The 23,128-nt window shown below is 36.5% G+C and overlaps 1 protein-coding gene across 8 annotated transcripts in view; it reads right to left on the bottom strand.

Annotated features, from left to right (window-relative positions):
* Positions 1–23,128, bottom strand: part of NCOA1 (nuclear receptor coactivator 1) — a 242,279-nt gene that overhangs the window by 19,756 nt on the left and 199,395 nt on the right. For all 8 annotated transcript variants that reach the window (XM_041756554.1, XM_041756549.1, XM_041756551.1 and 5 more), the window contains 5 exons: positions 18,464–18,581; positions 16,684–16,852; positions 15,323–15,637; positions 7,414–7,515; positions 4,848–5,250 (listed from right to left, as the gene is read on the bottom strand). In XM_041756554.1, coding sequence (XP_041612488.1) covers positions 4,848–5,250; positions 7,414–7,515; positions 15,323–15,637; positions 16,684–16,852; positions 18,464–18,581 — 1,107 coding nt within the window. The remainder of the gene's footprint in view (positions 1–4,847; positions 5,251–7,413; positions 7,516–15,322; positions 15,638–16,683; positions 16,853–18,463; positions 18,582–23,128) is intronic.

The raw sequence follows: 23,128 nt of genomic DNA on the forward strand, positions 1-23,128 counted from the left end.
AGATGAATGGATAAAGAAGATGTGGTTTATGTATACAATGGATATTACTCAGCCATTAGAAATGACAAATACCCACCATATGCTTCAACTGGATGGAACTGGAGGGTATTATGCTGAGTGAAATAAGTCAACTGGAGAAGGACAAACATTATATGTTCTCATTTATTTGGGGAATATAAATAATAGTGAAAGGGAATAGAAGGGAAGGGAGAAGAAATGGGTAGGAAATATCAGAAAGGGAGACAGAACATGAGAGACTCCTAACTCTGGGAAATGAACTAGGGGTGGTGGAAGGGGAGGAGGGTGGGGGGTGGGGGTGAATGGGTGACGGGCACTGAGGGGGGCACTTGACGGGATGAGCACTGGGTGTTATTCTGTATGTTGGCAAATTGAACACCAATAAAAATAAATTTATTATAAAAAAAGATTATAAAAATAAAGCTACATATTTTCTTTTTTGCTTCCTCCATCTGTAATTTAATCTCTAATAATTTTGACTTAGAACATATGGAGAAACTAATTTTTTTCATTTAGGACTCTAGAAGATGGGTTTTTTTTCCTCCATCATCTTCATTTATATGTTGACCATCTTTGCATGCACTCTAAATTATAATTGTTTTGGTTGTGATCTTTGAAAAAGTACTTGTCTGTTCCTAATGCATTTTTAGCCTTATTAATGAAGTAATTTCTTTCAGAAAAATATGTGAGGGTAGAAAAGAAAATATATTCTGGACATTATTCTGTGGATTTGAAGTTAAACAATAAATAAGAGATTGCATGTATATCAGCATACTTTTTGACATTTCTTTTTGGACTCATTTCACATTCTAATTGTTTTCCTTATCAGATGACCTACTTTTAGTAGAAAGAACCACCTTGTGAATAATGAATTGCAAGAATCAGAGTTTTGGTCTGGGTTCTGCCACCACATTGGACCTTGGATTTCTTGGACCAATCTAGTCCCTTCCGGTTTAAAATTTCTATAATTCTATCTTTGCCTAGACTATGCTAAGTCTCCCTAATGGGCCATAAATAGCATCACAGCCATTTGGCAGCAGCAACTAGAACCGAGATTCATCCTTCCATTCATTTACTTCTTTGGAGATTCATTGAACATCTACTCTCCCTGCCAGACCACTGTGCTAAGCAATAGAGAAACTAAAAAAGTCACAGTTGGCTCAGTCAAGGAACTTGCTATTTAAAAAGTAAGGCAGCTAGGTAAGCAAGCGTCTGTAAGACAGAGTGGTAAGTGCTTATGATTGGGAGTGGTCAAGGAAGGCTTCCCAGAGGAGACACTTCAGAGAGAAGGAACAGGAATGAGGCAGTTGAACAAAAGATATTGTTTGAGACAGAGGATACAGGATTACAAGGCCTAGTAAGAAAAGAGAGCAAGGTATGTACTCTTTCTTGGAACTTAAGAAGTTTTTACAGCTGGGACAATGAGAACTGGAGAGAAGGGGAAGTGGAATGAGGAGTCTAACTTTGGACAAGTTGCATTGGGGATGCTAGTGGAAAGAAAATTCAAGTATGTCTGTCATGAGGCAGCTGCAAACAAGAACTATATGATCTGGTTAGAGCTACATAAGAGAATCATCAGCATGAAGAGGTCACTGAAGACACAGAAGAAGAGATTACTTAAGAAGAATGGGTGGAGTAGCATGTTTACTGTAGTTCACAGAAGAGGGAGCTACGGATTGGCTTTAAGAAATTCATGAGGGATCCCTGGGTGGCGCAGCGGTTTAGCTCCTGCCTTTGGCCCAGGGCGCGATCCTAGAGACCCGGGATCGAATCCCATGTCGGGCTCCCAGTGAATGGAGCCTGCTTCTCCCTCTGCCTATGTCTCTGCCTCTCTCTCTCTCTCTCTGTGTGTGTGTGACTATCATAAATAAATAAAAATTAAAAAAAAAAAAAGAAATTCATGAAATGGGTACAAAATTTTGTAAAAATTTCCATCATATATACTTTAAATATCACCTTGGTATAAAATAAATTTTATTATTATTTTTTTAAAGATTTCATTTATTTCATGAGACATACAGAAAGAGAGGCAGAGACATAGGCAGAGGGAGATGCAGGCCCCATGCAGGGAGCTCAATGCTGGACTCAACCCCGGGACTCCAGGATCACACCCTGAGCCAAAGGCAGATGTGCTTAACTGCTGAGCCACTCAGGCATCTCTAAAACAAGTTTAAACGTCTAATTCTGTTCATGTGCACTCATCATTATGGCCTGATAATCTAGAAAAAGTTTTGGTCTTCAGAAATAAAAGAAAGCAAACTGCCATTACTATTACCTACATGTTTCATTTACTTTGGGCCTCTACTAAGCTAAAAGATGCCAAAGCAAAGGACTAAAGCTAAGTTAATAAATTCAACCTTTGGTTTTACTATGATCAATTAACACAACAAATTTTTTGTGGAAAGGGCCAGATAGCAATTATTTCTGATTCTGCAGACCATAAGGTTTCTAGTACAACCGAACTCCATGTATGAAGCCAACCTCACATGACAATACATCAACTAATGAGGATGACTGTGTTACAGTAAAACTTCATTTACAAAAGTTGAAACTTCTCCAGAACTTGAATTTGTACTGACAGAAACCTGGTCTTGAGGTTTTCTACCAGGTTGTTGATAATGTTGGAATGAGTTTATAACTTAGATTAATGGAAGAACTTAAAAACACTGCCTCTTTATTTTTATTTTTTAAATTTTTAAAAGACTTTATTTATTTATTCATGAGAGAGACAGAGAGAGAGAGGCAAAGACAGAAGCAGGCTCCATGCAGGGAGCCCGACGTGGGACTCGATCCTGGGACCCCAAGATCACACCCTGAGTAGAAGGCAGGTGCCAAACCGCTGAGCCACCCAGGGATCCCCAACACTGCCTCTTTAAATGTTCTTTTGCTCTCCAGAAAAACTGACAACTTCTCCCCCTATTATTTTGAAGTAGTTCATGGAAGAACTACAAGCTCTGTCATTTTATTTCAATTTGCAACTGGATGAAACAATTACTCTTTTCATTGCACCCAGCTTCTAGGTTTTGTTTGTAATAGGAATGCTGACTTCATCAATGATGAATTCTTATTTTGTGAAAAGTATTTTCTGTTAATCTAAATTTGGACTAGAAGAAAAATCCAGGTACCAGATCGAGTGCATACTATGGGTAGCAACACATCCAGTTATGCTGCCTAGAGAAGAAGTAAGCTCCACCCACTCATGATCTCAATCATTGTGTACACTGACATGGCAACAGATCAAAGACTAGACCCACAACTCTGAAAGAAATCTTGTCAACTCCACTGGAAATCGGGTTCTGAAGTACTGCTTTTCTAGGTGGCTTTGTCAAGAAACAAGCGCAGGACAGAAAATTCTTGGCTCTCCAAAGAAGAGGTGTTGAAGAACATGACTGAAAATGGACAGAAGTATTGTTTTTATTTTTATTTTTTTAAGAGAAAAGAATCCTTGGGCAATTTACTAATGTTTGGCTTACTCACAGCTACTTCTTTTTTGCCAATGAATGAGATAAACCTTTTGATTTAAGCCTCTGTAATCAATATTCTGAATGCTACTAAGATTATATCTGCTGTCTGGGCTAAGTTGCCATTTTGGAAGAGGAACAGAGAACCAGGTAACTAAATAAGTATTCTAATTTTGGAGGAAGTACTTCTGCAGGCTAGAATAAAGTGAAAAAGCCTTGTCAAGTTCTCTGCATACAGAAAATCGTAAGACACATGAAAGTGGCCTTCAAAAGGTTCAGACAATATTATAATTACAATATGGATTTATAACCCTTTTCTTGCCATACAGATAGAGTCAGTGATATAAACCAGCCAAAGATGACTTCATTGTCTTGAGGACAAAGGAACTGATTGACATAATTTTGTGTAAAAGGTCTTAGAGAATTCTGGTGCTGTCTGACACAAGTCTCCCTAGATAATTTAATAGTCAAAGATTTTAGCACTTGTTGCCACCAGAATGAAAGTCTAAATTGATTTGGCTGTCAAAGTTGATAAGTGTATTGCTATGTAAAAAATCTCTATATAACCTCAACATTTTATTTAAGTCAAATAGCAGGCTTCTCATGGAAATTCGTTTTTAGGCAGTCTTGTAATTTGCTTTTTCTTTGACTTATAAAATGAAGGGATTTATTTCAATTTTTCCCCCAGGAATCTGCCATTAATTTTGCAACAAAATTTGATTAAACATCATGGATTAATCAAATGTGCTTTATTATCACTACCCATTAAAATCTGAAAGTGATAGAAGCAAAATTTAAAAGGATATCATCACCTAGGACAAAGAAAATGGAAGAGAGACAACGCAAACAAAAGATTAAAAAGAAAAACAACCTCTGGAAGCCAGAAGTTCCTGATATTGCAGAGGAATAGCTTACAACTTAAGCAGGTAGGAGTGCTGAGACTCTGTAAAGCTGGTTTATCCCTATATTAACTATCGAAAACAAAGTGTCAAACATAATGAAAAAAACTGTATGCACATTTTGAGTTAATGTACTTCAACCCATTGTCTGAAGTGGACTTTCATGAGATTCTTATAGGGATCTATGACAGAAAGTAAGAAAGTAAGAGAATATACTCTGTAGATAAAATGCTCAAAATTTTAGAATCAGACAAGTCCTTCTAGATTTTCTAATTAATCATCTCAGCTATCAGTGAGTGGTAAGCCTCAGACCACTTACCCATTAACTGGCAAGAGAGGAGTCTGGAGCTCTATCTCCTGACTCCCATGACAGCATCTTTTCTCTTCAGTGTATTGCCTCACTGTTAGTGCACTAAGACACACACAAACCTGTATACTTATGATGGAGGACAGAGTGCAATCCTCATACCTGATCCTGGATACTGGAAGACATTTTGCTGCATCTGAGGATTGATTCCAGTGCCAAATTGTCCTCCCATGTTTCCTGCCATGCCTCTGTTCACCATGCTGTTGCGGTTGGCCAAGGTTGACTCAGGATTTGCCGCCAGTTGTGAAAATGGGCTGGTTGAAGCAGGTGGGGTTCCTGGGTTTGTACCATAGCTTGGTGGGTAGGGAAATTGCTGCGGAGCACCCTGAGGAAGACGGGGGTTCCCCATTTGAACTGGCAGTCCAGATGAGGGAGGGAGGTTGTTCCCAAAGCTTTGCTGCCTCATCAGCATGGCTCTTTGCTGCTGAATTAGCTGTCTCTGTCGGTGCTGCTGGCTGTACAACTCCCGCTGGCGTTGTGCCAACATTTGGGCATTCAGGGGTGGCTGCAAAGGAGAAAATAAATCCTCACTTATTAATATTGTTATCATTGCCACCTATTTTGGAAAGCTTACAGGATAAAGCCTAGTAGCTTGGGGCAACAAAATACGTAGCAATTATCACTATGACTTCAATCTTATCGGGCATTAGGTTGTTAGGAGACTTTTTTTTCATTTCCCCAAAATTTACTGTTTCTTAGTTTCCCCCTTTTCTCATTGATATCATTGATTCCACTTTACTTAAATGAATAAAATGTGATTATAGTTGATCTTAATTTTCTTCAATATACTTTCCTGCATTTTCCAAATCATTGATAATGAACACGCATTATCTTCACAATTAGAAAACCTACAAATACCATTTAAAAAGGAAGAATCAGAAATCCAGGATCCAATGCCAAACAAATTGTTACTTGAAAAAATAATTATAAACAAAATAATAAACAGAAATAAATGGAACCAGCTATTTTTTTAAAAAAAGATTTATTTTAGAGAGAGAGAGAGCATGAGCAAGGGGACGGGCAGAGGGAGAGGGAAAGAGAGGGAGAGAAGCAGACTCCCTGCTAAGTGCACAGCTAGATACAGGGCTTGATCCCATAACCCTGAGATCATGACCTGAGTCAGATGCTTAAATGACTGAGCTACCCAGGGGCCCCGGAACCATCTATTTTTATATCATTGTTGCAGTAAAGACTACTCCAGGCATTAGAGTATGTGTTTTAATAGCTAAAATACTAGGAATGACAAAAGCGGCAGTAAAATTAGATTACAATCACTTTTTGGTGTAACTCGTAAAGCAACATGGCGTATCAATAAAGCCTTTCTTAGAAAATTTCAATTCAGATTGAGGAACTGATCAAAGTATATAACTCCTTTAAAATTATACTTGCCAAGTAGATATAGTCCAATCTAAACGAAAATGTGACATATAACTTTTTAATAGAAATCATCTTTATATGAATGACAAAAGTGAGGTCTTGTTTCCTTATGACCTAATTTCCCTTGCATGAGCCAATCACAGAGATTTTTAAGACAGGGAAACCCAAGTATGGATCCATGAAGATGCCAATATCTGCTGCTTAACAGTAGTTTCATTTCGCTTTTTTCTTTTCTTTAGAAAGAGAGAGAGCAAGCGGGAGTGGGGCTAGGAAAGGGAGAGAGAAGCCTAACATGGGGCTCAATCCCAGGACTCCAAGATCATGACCTGAGCTGAAACCAAGAGCTGTATGCTTAACCGATGAGCCACGGAGGTGTCCCATTAACAGTAGTTTCTGTCAATATTTATCCTTTTGGTTACAGTTGGCTTCCTGTATTTGCCTCGAATCCATCTAGGTACATTTTATGGAGAAAAGAAAAGTTTTTTGTGAGTCCTGTCTAAAATTCCTCATCTCTCAAATTTCTGTGTCACCTTAGTTAAGAAAACATGAAAAAGTGGTTGAAGCAAAAATACTGAGCTATGTGTAGAAATTAAGCAGGGAGTGAGTATTAGACAAGTCTTAGAAGGCTACCCAGTTTTTTATGTTTAAAGTTCAAGGGGGGTGGCGCCTGGGTGGCTCAGTGGTTGAACGTCTGCCCTTGGCTCAGGTTGTGGTTCCGGGGCCCTGGAATTGAGTTCCATATTAGGCTCCCCACAGGGAGCCTGCTTCTCCCTCTGCTTATGTCTCTGCCTTTCTCTGTGTGTCTCTCATGAATAAATAAATAAAATCTTAAAAAAAAAGTTCCAATGGCCCTGGGTTCATGTACAAGGTTTGTTAAAATATATAAAAAACAGACAATACTGTTGCTCAGACTGAGGAGAGAACACAAGGTAGTTAAGATAACTCAGCAATGTGACTGGGTTTTGATCAGGTTTCAGGTACCATTCACATAGTTTCTTACCTAGGCATCTTATTACTGGTCCTTTTCAGGATAGCAGTAAGAGTATTATACTGATTCACCTGGTATCTAATAGCAATGACAACAATACCAATAAAATGAAAAGGACCCTTGGCTTTAGATCAAATATCAGGAAGGGGTATCACAAGTTGATTATAAATTCATTCTAAAAAAGAGCTGTGTTACTACCTTAGAAGATCAATTCACAGACCATTTTGGAAACTCAAGTCAACACTTTAAGAAACACAACTTGGGTTAGAGAAGTACTAACAATGTCTGGTTTTCTCATATTACCTGAGGTGTAATTTGCTGCTGCATGCCTGATCTCATATTGATGCCAACAGGAGCGTTTGCTGCAAACTGGTTCAAGATAGCTTGGCGATTTTGGTGGATCAACTAAAGAAAAAAGGAACAATGGGATATCATATTTCTACATATAAACATATACTTTGGCTCTTATAGAGTAACACAAACTTTTTACTAATTATTAACAAGTTTTAGTATTACAGGTTTATTATTTCCATGTTTATTTGCCAAAAGATTAGCAGTTCCTAACACTTCTCAAATATTTCCTGCCTACAGAATACGAAATAGGACAGAGCATTTAAAAGCAGAATCCATACACATGTGCATATATATGTGTATGTGTGTGTGTGTGTGTGCATATGCATACAGGTATATACACATGTACATACATATATTGTACTTTTATTTTTTATTTTTTTAGGTAGGTTCCACACCAAGCATGGACCCCAATATGGAGCTTGAACCCATGACCCTAAGAATAAGACCTGGGCTGAGATCAAGAATCGGACACTTAACCGACTGAGCCACTCTGGCACCCCCACATATCATACTCTTAAAATCATGTTAATACTCAGTTATTTCAGATAAATACAATAATGGCGAGAAAAGAAACATCAGCCCCACATCTTAAACTATTGTGAATATAAAAGTAAGTACACAATAGGGCACATTCTACAAAGGTCTGGAAGATGAATGGAAAAGTTGAGGTACTTCTCACTTGGAAGCTGTCAGATGAGTACATATTTGGGGAAATCCAACATGATTTTATTCGCTGGAGAGAATTATGTAAGTAACAAATGGTTTGAGAAAATAGGCTATTTATTTAACTAGAAGAAGTAATTACTTCAGACCAGCACTTCCCAAATTGGTGTTCTAAAGAACACTGTTCTGCAGGATATTAATAGATGTGCCAGGAAAATAGCATGCTGTGCTGTATTAAGTATTGGAAATGATGGGTTACACAAGGTGAAACAGATTTCTTTACTGCAGTAATTCTGAGCCTTTAATTGGCCAAAGCACACTGTGGATCTTCAAGAAGGGGATATGCTATGCAACTTGTTTTCATGAGCCTTTTTTTCCTGACATCTAGCCATTAATATTTATCTCCTAGATAAATACAATCTTGTATGGAACACTAGTTTGGAAGATGGTGTCTGTATCAAGCTTAGGGTTCCAGATCATAGGCATGCCTTAACTTCATCAGGTAATAAAACAAACAACGTGAGAAGTGATATTTCCTGATAAACACTCTATAGCTTACAGAATTTCTTGCTCAATAAATTGATGTGAATAAACTGTTCAGAGAGATAATAAAAACAATATCAATACTATTTTGTGTTTATATGGTACTTTATAAGATAAAATGTTAAATACTATCCATATATTTTAACATATTTTATATTTTAGTATATTTAATATATTTTAATATGAGATATAAACTAGAAAGACTGAAAGTTTTATAAGAGAATCCAAACTGCTGTGAACAGTGATTAAATCTTCCATCTCTAAACAGCTCAATTCTTAATTCTGGTTTCATTAATTTTCTGACTCCCGTTAGATCAGAAAGCAAGCAATTTTGGCAGGAAAAGCTCACTGTAATATAAACATAAAAATGAAAAGTTTCAGGCATTTGTGGCATAGGATAAAAACATCTGGAATCACCTTAAAAATGGAGATACAAACATTATAGTTTTAATTTTTATTTTATTTACTTTTTAAAGATTTTACTTATTTATTCATGAGAGAGAGAGAGACAGAGAGAGAGAGAGAGAGGCAGGCAGAGACAGGCAGAGGGAGAAGCAGGCTCCATGCAGGGAGCCCGATGTGGACTTGATCCTGGGTCTCCAGGATCACGCCCTGGGCCGAAGGCAGGCGCTAAACCACTGAGCCACCCAGGGATCCCGAACATTATAGTTTTAAAAGTCAAAGGGATTCTTAAGTAAAAAAAATCTACGTACTTCTTAAATTCTATAGACCACAGACAGTAGTTTAAAAAAGCCATTAATTTTACAAAGATTTATCAAAAAATTAAGGGTATGCAAGATACTATATAAAGTTTGAAGGCTACAGAGGTGAGCAAATCTCTGTCCTCTGGGAATTTCTGTTCAGTGTCAGAGGCCAATACAGAAGGGCGCCACCAAGAAGTGTTATACTTGCATTTCCAGAGACATTCACAACCAAGAACACGAGTGTGCTCAATGGGACTTGAAAGGTGAGACTGCCGGGTGGCAAGAAGGATGACAGAGCTAACTTGAGGCAGAAAGTACAGCAAGTCTATAAACAGAAGACAAGGCAATGCAGACAAGGGAAAATACATTAAACATAGCGATAAAGAGAAGTTAACATTGCCAGGGGAGCGGGAGTTGGGTTTCCAAACTTACAACTTTATATATTCTTTAAATTGTGAGATGATGTGTTAATGAAATGGGTGAGGACAGAGGAAAGATGCTTGAGAAGTAGTAAAAATGAGAAAATAACCTTAGGAAATAAATCACAACCTCAGAAAACAAACAAGCTATTTTTAGAAGAAGAAATTATTCTAAATACCAGTAATCTACAAGCACTTTCCATTTAAAAAAAATGGATCTATTTATGCTCTTAAAATAATTCTTTTCCTTTTCCTCTCCTTTCACTCTGTGTACAACCTAACACTGTGTACAGTTATCTCATTCTGACCTGCCTCTTTGATTACTAAAATGCTACCCATTATCTAGCAAGCAGATCAAGTTCTATTCTTCCAAGGAAGTCTTCCCAAAAGGATCACTGTATCCTTTAACTCCTTGGAAATCTTGACTTTTGGTCAGTGGGAGAAGAGAGGTCAGGAATCCTCAGAGCTGGGGACAGAAATTCAAAAGTCTATAAAGTCCAGGTCAAAAGGCTTGCATTATAAGAGGAAACGTGGGGCTTGTGTCCAGTGGAACACTAGAAACTCAGCCTACACATATAAAACACACACATTGTGTTTAAGATGGCTGACATTTTGTCTGCTAAATGGATTTTTTTTCAGTGCCAGAAGTGCTTCCACAGGAAACCCAAAAGATAATTATCTAGCCTAGAGGTTCTGAACCAGGGATGATTCTGCCCCACAAGAGAAATTTAGCAATGTCTGAAGCCACTTTTGGCTGTCACAACTTGGAGAAAAGTTGCTACTGGTATCTTATGGGTAAAGGTCAGGGATGTTGTTAAACATTCTTAAATGAATGGGAAAGCCCCCATAACTAGAATTAGTTTCCTAGGGTGTTTTCCTTACTCTGTTCCCCAACTGGGGATTATTCATAACTGTATAATCAAATTTAAAATCTTAGAATCTTGGGCACCTGGGTGGCTCAATGGTTGAGCATCTGCCTTTGGCTCAGGTTGTGATCCTGGGGTCTTGGGATTGAGTCTCACATTGGGCTCCCCGCAGGAAGTCTGCTTCTCCCTCTGCCTATGTCTCTGCCTCTCTCTGGGTGTCTCTCAAGAATAAATAAATAAAATCTTTAAAAGATATCTTAGGATCTTTTTACTTTTTGTGTACCACATTCCAGTCAATGAGATATACCTAAGGTGAAGAAATGTTTTTAAACTGAACTTCTTAAAATCCATTAAAAAGAAAGACTATGATGTAGTTGGTGCCTTTTTTTCAAGTCATCAGCACTGTCCTAAATTCCTGCCTATGAGATGCTTTAGATCTGTGTTTGGCAAGAGGGAAGGAGGAATGAAAGGATATGACCAACAACTAAACAGCTGATACCAATCTAGCAAGGAAAGTATATTACGAACACCATGTTATGAATCTGATGTATTCTGGATAGTTATTCTTTGTCAGTTTTACAGAGTTGCAAATATCTTCCCTGAGTCTATCTATGGTTTGTCTTTTCATCGTGTTTATGGTATCTTTTATCTACTAAGTTTTAAATTTTAAGGCAAACATCAACCTCTTCCCTTATGCCCCTTTTTAAAGGGCCACAGTAATCTTCTCATATTCACATTTAGATCATCAAAATATCTAGAATTTATTTTTGTGTATGGTATGAGATAAGGAATCTAATTTTTTCCTCTGATGGACAGCCAAATGTACTAGTATTTATTATACATGCCATTCTTTCTCCACTGATTGTCACCTCTGTACCTTATTAAGTCTTTATATATGTCTGGGTGTGTCTCTGGGTTCTCTATTATGTTTCAAATGGTCGAATTGTCTAGCCTATGCCAATTCCACATTGTTTTAATTTCTAAGGCTTGGTTTTAAATTTTGGTATCTGATAAGGCAAGTTCATCCTCATTATTCTTTAATATTGTATTCATGCTTTTAAAATAAAGTTAGCATTTATTTGTTAAATTTCATGTTGAGATTCTGATTGGAATTCTACTGAATTTAATTATTTTCAGAACAATTGACATCTTTATGAAAAATCTTTCCATTCACTGGTATCTTTACTTGGATCTTTTTTTGACTTTCAATTATGATTTATAATTTTCTAAGTCTTATAAATTGAGATAACATATTTTGAAATTATATTTCCTAATTGGTTGTTGTTCGTGAAAAGGATTGTTATTAAATTTTATTTCTTATTTTTTCCCCTAGAAACACTGCTGAACTTCTCTATTGATTCTAAGTTCCCTATAGATATTCTTGGATTTTCTACATAAGCATTTGTATTGTCTATATACGATTATTTTGTCATGTTTGCTTACTGTATTTCAAAATCACTTAATTTTTAGTGTGCCAATGATATATTTAAACTTTAATTCCTTTATCAGGTATTGTTATTGCCAGCCTACAGACATTTACCCTCTTCTTTTTCCTCAATGACAGAATAGGATTTTGTTCAGCTGATTGTCCCAAAGCACACATCTCAAGGGGTAACGTATGTACTCTAAGCTAATCCTTGTTAGCAGTTGGTTAAAGGTGTATGTATGATTCTGTTCTGACTAGCCAGATGTGTGAAATTAAAAAAAATTTTTTTTGGTCCATTTTCTTTTTTTGGAGCAGTAGGAAGTAGAGAAGGACAAGAACATGGAAATAGTTTCTTAGCTTTTGAGAAAAGATGCGTAGGAAAGACTTTCCCCCTTTCCTGTTAGTTTTGTTTCCATGTGATATTTGTAATCATGAGACCCATTTTTCTAGCTGCCAAGGATTACAGAGTAAAAAGATAGAAAGAACCTAGGTCCCTGATAACATTCCGGAGCCTCTGAGGTAACCATACCTTGACCTCTTTGATTTCTATCTTCTCATTATCTAAGTCAAAATACTTTTTAAAAATGGTTTTACTGGGGCACCTGGGTGGCTTAGTGGTTGAGCATCTGCTTTTGGCTCAGGGTGTGATGCTGGGGTCCTGGGATTAAGTCCCGCATCAGGCTTCCCACAGGGGAGCCTATGCCTATACCTATGCCTCTGACTCTCTCTCTCTGTGTCTCTCATGAATAAAATCCTTAAAAAACAAAAATAAAAATAAAAATAACATAACATAAAATGGCTTTACTACTTTGAATGGATCTTTTTTCTTTCCTTGTGACTGAAAGCATCTTAACTGAAATACTGACTGACATAAGCTTTGGGCAGACCTTCTCACAGAGTGCCTTTAAGTGAACACACACAGAAGACTCCAAGCATCTGCAAAGCAAGAGCAACTGTGGACTGAGGGCCCCACTGTTAGAAGAACTTACAGTCTAGCACCCAAAAAGTAGGTCCGGACAATGAGACTCTGTCTTACATGGCAGTGTAAGTTGTTTTGTGTACTGACATATTTGGAGGCTTAAACTTTTGTGTTAGTGTGCCTCAAATTTTGTATTTCTCTGACTTGATGGATATTTCAATATTGGGCTACTAAGGCCACCAAGCTTGGACATGCCTCCATAATATTTACAGGTAGCAACAGGGAACCACACTTACCTATTTGCATCCTTATTACACGTGTATCCTTTGCATTGCTCCTCTGCTTATCAGCTACTTTAGGAAGAAATCAAAGTAAAAGCAATTTTTTCTCAAAATATGTGTGAATGATTATTTCACCCATTCACAAATCTGACCTAGACTGTTGATCTGGCCTTGCTCAATAAATATTTACTGACTCTATCCTGTAAAATGAGAAAATCAACACACCTAGGTTTTCTTTTACTTTTTAGGTTAGCCCTTAATCACTTAGGACTCGCACTGTTATTGAATTTCTCAGGTGTGTATGTTTGAAATACCACAAGCTGACTGTAAATTCTAAGAGTTGCCTGTATGTTTTATTCTTTGTATGGTTCTTAGTATAGTCTCCCTCAATATGTTTTGTGAACACTATGTTTTGTGAACTAGAAGAATTTCTTATTCTCTCTACTGAGAATAATGAATCCCAAGTTATAACGAGTAGTTTACCTTCAACTAATACTCATATTACTATTTCCTTTCTTTGTTTCTCTTTTCTTCCTTCTCTTCCCTTAATTCCTTTCTGAGTTTTTTATTCCATCCCAGCATTTTAGAAATTATTCCTTTCTCTGTTATTCTACCATTAACAATTTTTTCCTATCTTATCTCTCCTTTTCATCTTCTTTTTAAGTGGAATAGAAACTAATTTTATATTATTTATTGAATATAATTTCATAATAATAGGTAGTATTTATTAAGTGTTACTGCATGCCTGGAAGTGCACTAGGATCTTTATATGTCCTATCTTATTCCACACATCACCTGGGAGGTAGAGGAATTATTTATTGAGCTTCTTTTATGGATATGATCAGAAATCAGAGGCTTTAAAAGGGTAAATAATCTGACTGTGAAACCACATAAGGTAAGGTTAGAACTAGGACTTGAAATCAGAGCTCTTATAATGTTATATATATTGTCTTTCTAATATAATTTTGTTCTTTCTCTTCTTTCCTGAATTTGTAACTCTCTATGAAATTGCTTTAAATACTTTATTTTTTTTTAAAGATTTTTTATTTACTTGTTCATGAGAGACACAGAGAGAGTCAGCAACATAGGCAGAGGGAGGAGCAGATTTCCTGCCAGGAGTCTGATGCAGGACTCCATCCCAGGATCCTGGGATCTCAACCTGAGCCAAAGGCAGATGCTCAACCACTGAGCCACCCAGGTGCCCCCTGCAGAGATAATACTTTTAATCATTCGGTTTTTGGTTCTTGATGCTTATTTCTGTATTTGCTGCATATAAATCTTAAATATTTGTGCTATCATACCCACTCATTACCTGTCATGAGAGAGATTTAACTCACTCAACTCCCTAGGACCCCCAAACTATCCTTTCCTCCATTCTCCTAATATAATATCACTAAGCATCAATCACTCCAACTTCAAACAACACGAATTTCATTTTCTGTTACAAAAATTATAACAGTATCTCCTGATGCTCTACTTTATAAATTAAGCTATATATTTCTCTTTGTTAATTTAATAATAATATGATGTTCATCCTAAATATTTTTTATCTCAAAAAACAAAATTAAAATGCTTTTAAATTTTGAGTCTCAAGGTACTTTGTTATGAGCTAGCTGTCTTTAACTGAATGAAAGTCTCCTTTAGGGACACCTGGGTGGCTCAGCAGTTGAGCGTGTGCCTTCGGCTTAGGTCGTGATCCTGGGAACCAGGATCGAGCCCCATATTGGGCTCCCTATGAGGATCCTGCTTCTCCCTCTGCCTGTGTCTCTGCCTCTCTCTCAGTCTGTGCCCCTCATGAATGAATAAATAAATCTTTTTTAGAAAGAAAGAAAGAAAAAAGAAAGAAAGAAAGAAAGAAATAAAGAAAGAAAGACTTCTTTATCTTATTCTAGCAGACCAAGGATGATTTGAGTCTTTCATAAAGGTTGTGGGACTTGTTCCTCTTGACACCTTTATTCTAGCCAATGGGCTGTGGTTAGCCCTGTGAGAGTTAGCACAGGTCTTTACAAGTGCCACCTGCTAACCTGGAGGACTCACCTGCTGTTGCCCCTGCAAGCGCTGCTGAAGCTGAAGCCGCAGCTGGTTGGGTGCGGCTGGAGGTCTGTTCAGAGTCTGCCGGGGCTGCATGCCCATGCCAGGTGAAAAAGCGCCTCGGGGAGGTGTCACTTGGACAGGCATAGTCCCCAGTGAAGGTTTTTGCCTGACCATGCCTTGGAAAGGGCTAGAGAGATTGGCAGTAGGTGAAGGAGAAGAATAAGGCTGGGAATAAAGGTTGGGTCTTTCTTCCATCATTAAAGGTGGTGTTGCTTGTTGTGGTGGAAATCTCTCTGATAAGACATCTAATCCACCTCCCTGTTGGGAAATAAGCCAGAATATTTTACAAATAAATTATTGCCAATAAATAACATGCTTCTTATAATCTTGGATCTGAGAACATGTTATCTCTAGAACATTTTATATAAAATACTATGCTGAATTAATGAAGTTCTCTAGGAGTTTGCTACCTAAAGGAATCACTTATGAAAGTTACTTTTGAAATGGAGCAACAGATGAATGGAGATGTCTAAAAAATCTCAAAATAGAGATTAAAAACATGGTTAAAATACCGGCTAAAAGGTTTGAAAAGAACCACATCGCAAAGCCTAAGAGTCAACAAACTTTATATTTAGTTGTTTACCATGAGAAGTAGATTATTAAAGGGGCGATTAGTTAGGCATTTTTCTATCTCAAATACAGAATTCATGCTGTCCTCTTATTTGAAAAAAATTCATAGCTGGCCTAATAGAATGCCATAGCTATGGCTTTCAAAATTGTTAACTATCATTCATTGTAAAAAAAAAAAAAAATCTAATTTAAATTGTGACCTAGTATGTTTGTGTGTGTTTGTGTGTACACATATGTATGTAACAGAAAGGAGAGTTTTATGAAACATAACTTCCCCTTTCTGTGGGCTATGCATTCTGATACCTTTTAGTCTGCTACTTAAAAAAACGGTCATGAGGCACTAAATTGATTTTTCAACCTCACAGCGTGAAAAATACCTGGAAGTTGGGGTATTATGGAATATACAGGTTGAAGTCTAGCATGTATGAAGGATAAATTAAGTCCTAGAATAAGAAGTGATGATATAAATCTGGATTCTATTCTAGGGGGAGCCTCTAAGATTCTGGTCCATAGGAAAGGCTAAGACTTTCTAATTTTAACTATTTCTAATTATAATGACCTTTTTTGTTGTTGTTTAAAAAACTAATTATTTGCTATATTTTGATAACTTTCACAAGAATAAATTATAAAACTACTTAAACACACATAGAACAATATTTAAAAATCTTGTTTAAAAATAATTTTCTAGCCTCTCAGGATTGAATCATTTAAACAATGCCAATTTTAATAAATACCTGGACGAGTTTGTCAATTCCCAGAGCTCTATCTAGTTCAGCTAGTTCAGTTTCATCTTTGCCGCTGAGAAAGGACACTAGCTGTTCAAGAAGAGCCTTCTCGTCATTTCTTCCTTCTACCGTTGTTGGTGGACAGAGGAGCTCATCTAATTGTGAACTAATACACTGGCTATAGAATCAAAAGATAACAGAGTTTAAGACTGATATAGCAAATAAATATTCAATCTCAATAATACAAAATTTACATATATGTATATATATGATACACACATATATGCAAATTTTGTTCTAAAAAATTCTCTGATGTTTTTTTAATCAGTTCTTACACAATGAAATGTTCCATATTATGTGCAGAAATTTATAAATGTTCTGCATGTAACTAGAATATATTCTCACTACTTTGTCAATCACTGAAATTTGCTTCTATATTCTTCCTGTTTGCTTACAGAAATAGCTTGAAAAATTAAACATAGTTAAGAAAGGGAAAAGAATTCTTGATGAAAGTCAAAAATAGGGCAGCCCGGGTGGCTCAGCGGTTTAGCGCCGTGTTCAGCCGAGGGCCTGATCCTGGAGTCCCGGGATCGAGTCCCACATCGGGCTCCCTGCATGGAGCCTGCTTCTCCCTCTGCCTGTGTCTCTGCCCCCCTCTCTCTCTCTGTCTCATGAATAAATAAAATCTTTTTTTTAATTTTTATTTATTTATGATTGTCACAGAGAGAGAGAGAGGCAGAGACATAGGCAGAGGGAGAAGCAGGCTCCATGCACCGGGAGCCCGACATGGGATTCAATCCCGGGTCTCCAGGATTGCGCCCTGAGCCAAAGGCAGGCGCTAAACCGCTGCGCCACCCAGGGATCCCGAATAAATAAAATCTTTAAAAAAAAAAGTAAAAAATAAAGCTCAGTCAAAATCTCAAGGAAAAAAACCACCTAGCCTATAGTAAGATTTATTCTATTTATACTTCACTTTCAAAGATGATCAAATTGTACTGATAACATACATCTGATTGCCATTTACAAAAGAAATCAAACTAGGAAAATGAAACATGCTCAGCATTAAGCAACAAAAAAATTGTTGATTACATAGAGGAAATACATAGTTAATCCAAACTGATACCAACTGATGCATATAACTTAGAAATATATAGAAAATAATAATAATACAAATTTAATTATATAATTATAAGGCTTCTTCTTTGGGGAAAGTAAGTGGGAATAGTGTGCATAGTTAAAGCGCCTCGAAACGACACTCGATACTATCTAGTTTGGTTGCTATACATGCGATGTCTCTAATGTTTTGGAATGGGGCTACTTATGTCCTTTAAGAAATTAAATTCTAATCAAGATGAGACACTGAGTAGATGTAAAAAGTACCTTCCCTTCTTATACCATTTTGCTCCAAAGAGAAAATACTGAACACAAAATTATAGAACTAAAAGCTCAAGAGCTTTTATAATAATTGTTATACTGAGCTCAATTCATCTACAGGTCTCAGAAATTTTATAGTAATCAATCACAGTAAAACAAGAGATGAAAAATAAAACCGCCAAACACTATATCAATCTTTTGGTAATTACAATACATATTAGCCTTGCAGTCACACAGTAAATAAATCTGTTTAACTTGGGTGTCTTCCTCCATTCCACCTTTTTTTCATTTAACATTTGCTTCCACTCCTATATCGCAAAATACCAATGTAGGTTGGAATTCAGTTTATGAAAATAGTTCTTTGTTGTAGAAGTTAGTATCTGATATTTTATAAAATATGAAATGTATTACTCACTCTTCTGGTTTATTCTGATTTACAGCAGTCACTGTATTATTTGCCCATGGAATCTGATCACCTGTTCCTGGCTGTCCAAACTGATTGTCAATTGCTTCTAATTCCAGCTCTGGTAACCCTGATTACAGAAGAAAAGGTAAGGAGTCAGTATCACAATGGAAGATAAAATGACAGTATTTTACAGAAGTAATATACTGTATGGGAGAATGAAATTTCCCCTATAAAATGTTACAAAGGTCCCTTATCCAGAAACTTAAACTGCCTAGAACGTGGCCACATAATAACCAGTGAGAAAGTAAAGAAACGGTCTCTGAATCAAAGACAATCTGATGTAAAAAAAAGTTTGCACATAAGTTGATGTTACCATAGGGAGAATCATTTGGAACTTTGTCAGAAATTATTTCTTTTAAAGATAATTATAACAATTTTGGTTAGCTGCTTTTTCAATCTATAGGACATTAGAATCTGCTATAGTTAGGAACAATGTTATCATGACACAAGAGTGGCAAACAGAAGATAAAATATGTTCTATAATAGACAGTAACAGAAACTAAAGGGCACAGCAGTCTGGGGTCATTCTGAAAATGGACAAAGTTCTGCAGCTGTCAAAGTGAGAACACAGCTGTATAACAATCAATGCTTCTGATGATGACCCATAAAGAGAGAGGTTGTTATGCTTTATAACGAAAGAAAACAGTATATGCATTTTAGAAGGTTTTTGCTTAGGTATTTTTTTTTGGAAAATCTGATTATTTCTGTACTGTTTAGGAAAAATTGTAAATAATCTAAATTCCAGAAATTTAGGTACTGATTAATGAACCATGGTATAGATATTTATAATGTACCATTAAATGAAGAAGAAAAAAACCCATAAACCAAGACATTATGTTCAGAATGATTCTAGTTTTACAAATTATTCTGTGTATATTAGCAGTAATTCTGAAAGAGTGTATATATCTTTGGTTGATTTTAGGTTGTAAGATTAAGGACTTTTCTTTTTTTGACTTTTCTTTTAATGCCTCTAATGGTTATCTGTAATTTCTGAAAAGGATATAAATAAGTTAATTGTTGTTAGGGCTGCATTGTATTTCCCCAAAATTCATTGTTGAAGCTCTAACTCCTAGTAGCTAAGAATGTTACTGTATTTCGAGACAGGGTCTTTAGAGATGTGATTAAGTTAAAATAGGGCCATTAGGGTGGGTTCTAATTCAACAAGACTGGTATTCTTATAAGAACAGGAGATTAGGATATGACAAGATATATAGAGGGATGAACATGAGGCCACGGCAAAGAGGCAGACTCCACAAGCCCATAAAAGGCCTTAGAAGAAACCAAACCCCTTCACCTTGGACTTCTAGCTTCCAGAACTATGAGAAAATTAATTTCAGTTGTTTAAGCCACCTGGTCTGTGGTATTTTATTATGGCAGTCCTAGCAAATTAATACTTTTTAAAAAACAACTAAAAATGCCTTGGGGTTTTCTCTTTTCTTTTCTTTCTCTTTCTCTCTCTTTCTTTTTTCTGAAAGCGCGCACAAGCAAGTGCAGGGGTCAGAGGAGAGGGAGAGAGAGAATCTCCACACCCACCACAGAGCCTGACATGGAGCTCAATCTCATGACCCTGACATTATGACCTGTATGACCTGAGCTAAAACAGAGTAGGATACTTAACCAACTTAGCCACCCAGGCACCCTGCCTTGAAATTTTAATAGAAAACATAATTAAGTAGAATTTCTCACTCCAATGAATAGAGAATAAGTAGATTTAAGAATGCCTAAAAAAATGTGTTTAATGGTAGATACTGATCATTATTAACTACAAAAAGTATGTTAGGCTTACTTTTATGTGAAATATACTCAACATTTAGTATGAATTAAGTATAGGAGTCCAAGTAAATACATTCATTTCTAAATGCAAAAAATTATAGCTCTCAAACTTATCTTCTCTGTCATGAAAAATGATAGAAAACAAAATTCTGTAGAATTCTGAAAAACAAAGCAAATTAAACCCACCAAACACCAACCACAAATGATAATGGGAAGTAACCACTTAATTCCTATCACCATTTAAATCAAGAAGTTAGTCAAAGATTATCTACAGTTGACCCATTGCTCTATTCCATACATTAATTCCTCAATCCTATTGTTTCAGAAATCTAACCTAGACAAAATTAATTCTATTTAAGAGTCAAAGAAAATTTACAAGGCTGTCTACCATAAGTACTGAATATTATAAGATAATCTATTTGACTCAGTAATAGGATATAGTATCTTTCATTTTACTAGTCTTGATGGGGAAGATGTTAAGAAAATAAGTTGGATGAAATTTCTCAAAATGAGATAAGATTTTTTAAATTTTTTTATTATTATTTATTTATGATAGTCCTCAACAGAGAGAGAGAGAAAGAGGCAGAGACACAGGCAGAGGGAGAGGCAGGCTCCATGCATCGGGAGCCCGACGTGGGACTCGATCCCGGGTCTCCAGGATCGCGTCCTGGGCCAAAGGCAGGCGCCAAACTGCTGTGCCATCCAGGGATCCCCTCAAAATGAGATAAGATTTATCTGCTAAGTTTGATGACTAGGAAAGAAACAAACCCAAACAAATCAAACTCTGATTCAAGTAAAACTTTTGTTTGCACAGGCTTTATAATAAAAAGAAGTTAGTTTTTATTCTAAAAGTCACCTCAACCTTTTAGGATTTCCTTTAGAAATTTCTGTAAAAATTTGAAGCACTTACTGGAATGTTTTAAGAAATATATGTTCTCTTCTCCTAGTCTGGGAATAAACCTACTATTTTTGGTCATGTTTGTGCCCTATCAAACATGAGTAAGTGTGTATGTAACACAAAACAAGTACAACAATTTGTAAATGGAAACATGGACACATCTCCTAGTCCCTGGGTTGGGTAGGTGCAGATGAAGTGGAGGTAGTAATCTTCCTTATCATTTTTGCAAAGGTTTCAACATAATATTTTCTCCATTTAAAATAGGGGTTCTTGAGTGGTACAGTCTGGTTGAGCACCTGACTCTTGATTTCACCTCAGGTATGATCTCAGGGTTGTGAGAGTTCAAGCCCCCTATGAGGCTCCACATTCAGCACAGAGTCTGCTTGAGTTTTTCTCTCCCTTTCCTCTGCCCCTCCTGCTGCTCACACTCTCCCTTTCTCTCTAAAATAAATAAATAAATCTTTTAAATCTAGTAAAAAGGAAAACTATCTCCATTAGCCACAAAAAAGTTACATTACTAAAAAATTTAACCTCTTATAAATCATATGATAAAAATAGAAAAACCCAATAGATAAATGGTTAGAGAATATGAACAGGTAGGTCACATGCAATCACTGAAAAATGATCTACCGGGAATCCCTGGGTGGCGCAGCGGTTTGGCGCCTGCCTTTGGCCCAGGGCGCGATCCTGGAGACCCGGGATCGAATCCCACATCAGGCTCCCGGTGCATGGAGCCTGCTTCTCCCTCTGCCTATGTCTCTGCCTCTCTCTCTTTCTCTCTCTGTGACTATCATAAATAAATAAAAAATTAAAAAAAAATGATCTACCTAATTTACAATAAAAATAAACAGATTAAAACTACACTAGGATACTTAAAAAAATCAAACCATTGAGTTGGCAAAGATAAGGAAGTGTATAATTCAATGTCTTAGAAAGGATGTATAGAAAGAAGAACATTATCAGTTAGAGTGTAAACTGGCATTGTATCTAAGAAGGGTGATTTGGCAAAATCTATCTTTTGATCAAGCAATTCTATTTATAACATCTATTTCATATATACTCTCATATGTGGTAAATTATCTCTATGTAAGATTATTCATTACAGCTCTGTAATAGCAAAAGATACCTACCAAGAAGCACAACACACTAAAAAGAGGGAAATTAAAATGGATTTTTTAAGTACTGAAAATGCTTTATCTGAAACTCATTATCTTTAGTGTTATGCAATTATTTCAATATACTACAAATTAATGAGATTTAAAAAATAATCATCTCAGAATGTTTACCAAACATAAAATCATCCATGTCACAAGATCACTCACTTACTCTAATGAAACTGTCAATGTTCAAATATTTTTGGAATTCTTCTGGATCTATCTAAAATAGTATAAAGCTCCTTAAAGAAAATATATCTCCTTAAAGTTAGATCCAATTTTGGTTTGGGCTTAAAAAAAATATTATTCTTTTTGGATCAACAAATTTGGCTTCAAATAACTCCAGAAAATTTCAGAAGTCAAATTCACCCTCAGAGGCTAGGGATCTAAAGACAGTCAAAAGGACATAGGAGAAGTTTTGAAGGTACTGCCAAGAGGCTCATTGTACATATTTTGATCAACAATAGTGTCTTAAGCTGTCTCTTGATGTGTTCTGGTAGCACATTTCTAACAAAATTATTTAAATCACTTGGTCACACTGCATGGGTATGTGGTGTACATATCAACAGGATGTTTTGAAACCAGGCGGGCGGGATCCCTGGGTGGCGCAGCGGTTTGGCGCCGGCCTTTGGCCCAGGGCGCGATCCTGGAGACCCGGGATCGAGTCCCATGTCGGGCTCCCTGCGTGAAGCCTGCTTCTTCCTCTGCCTGTGTCTCTGCCTCTCTCTCTCTCTGTGTCTATCATGAATAAATAAATAAAATCTTAAAAAAAAAAAAAAGGAAACAAAC

This window comes from Vulpes lagopus, chromosome 5 (genome assembly GCF_018345385.1).
Source record: "Vulpes lagopus strain Blue_001 chromosome 5, ASM1834538v1, whole genome shotgun sequence".
Lineage (NCBI taxonomy): Eukaryota > Metazoa > Chordata > Mammalia > Carnivora > Canidae > Vulpes > Vulpes lagopus.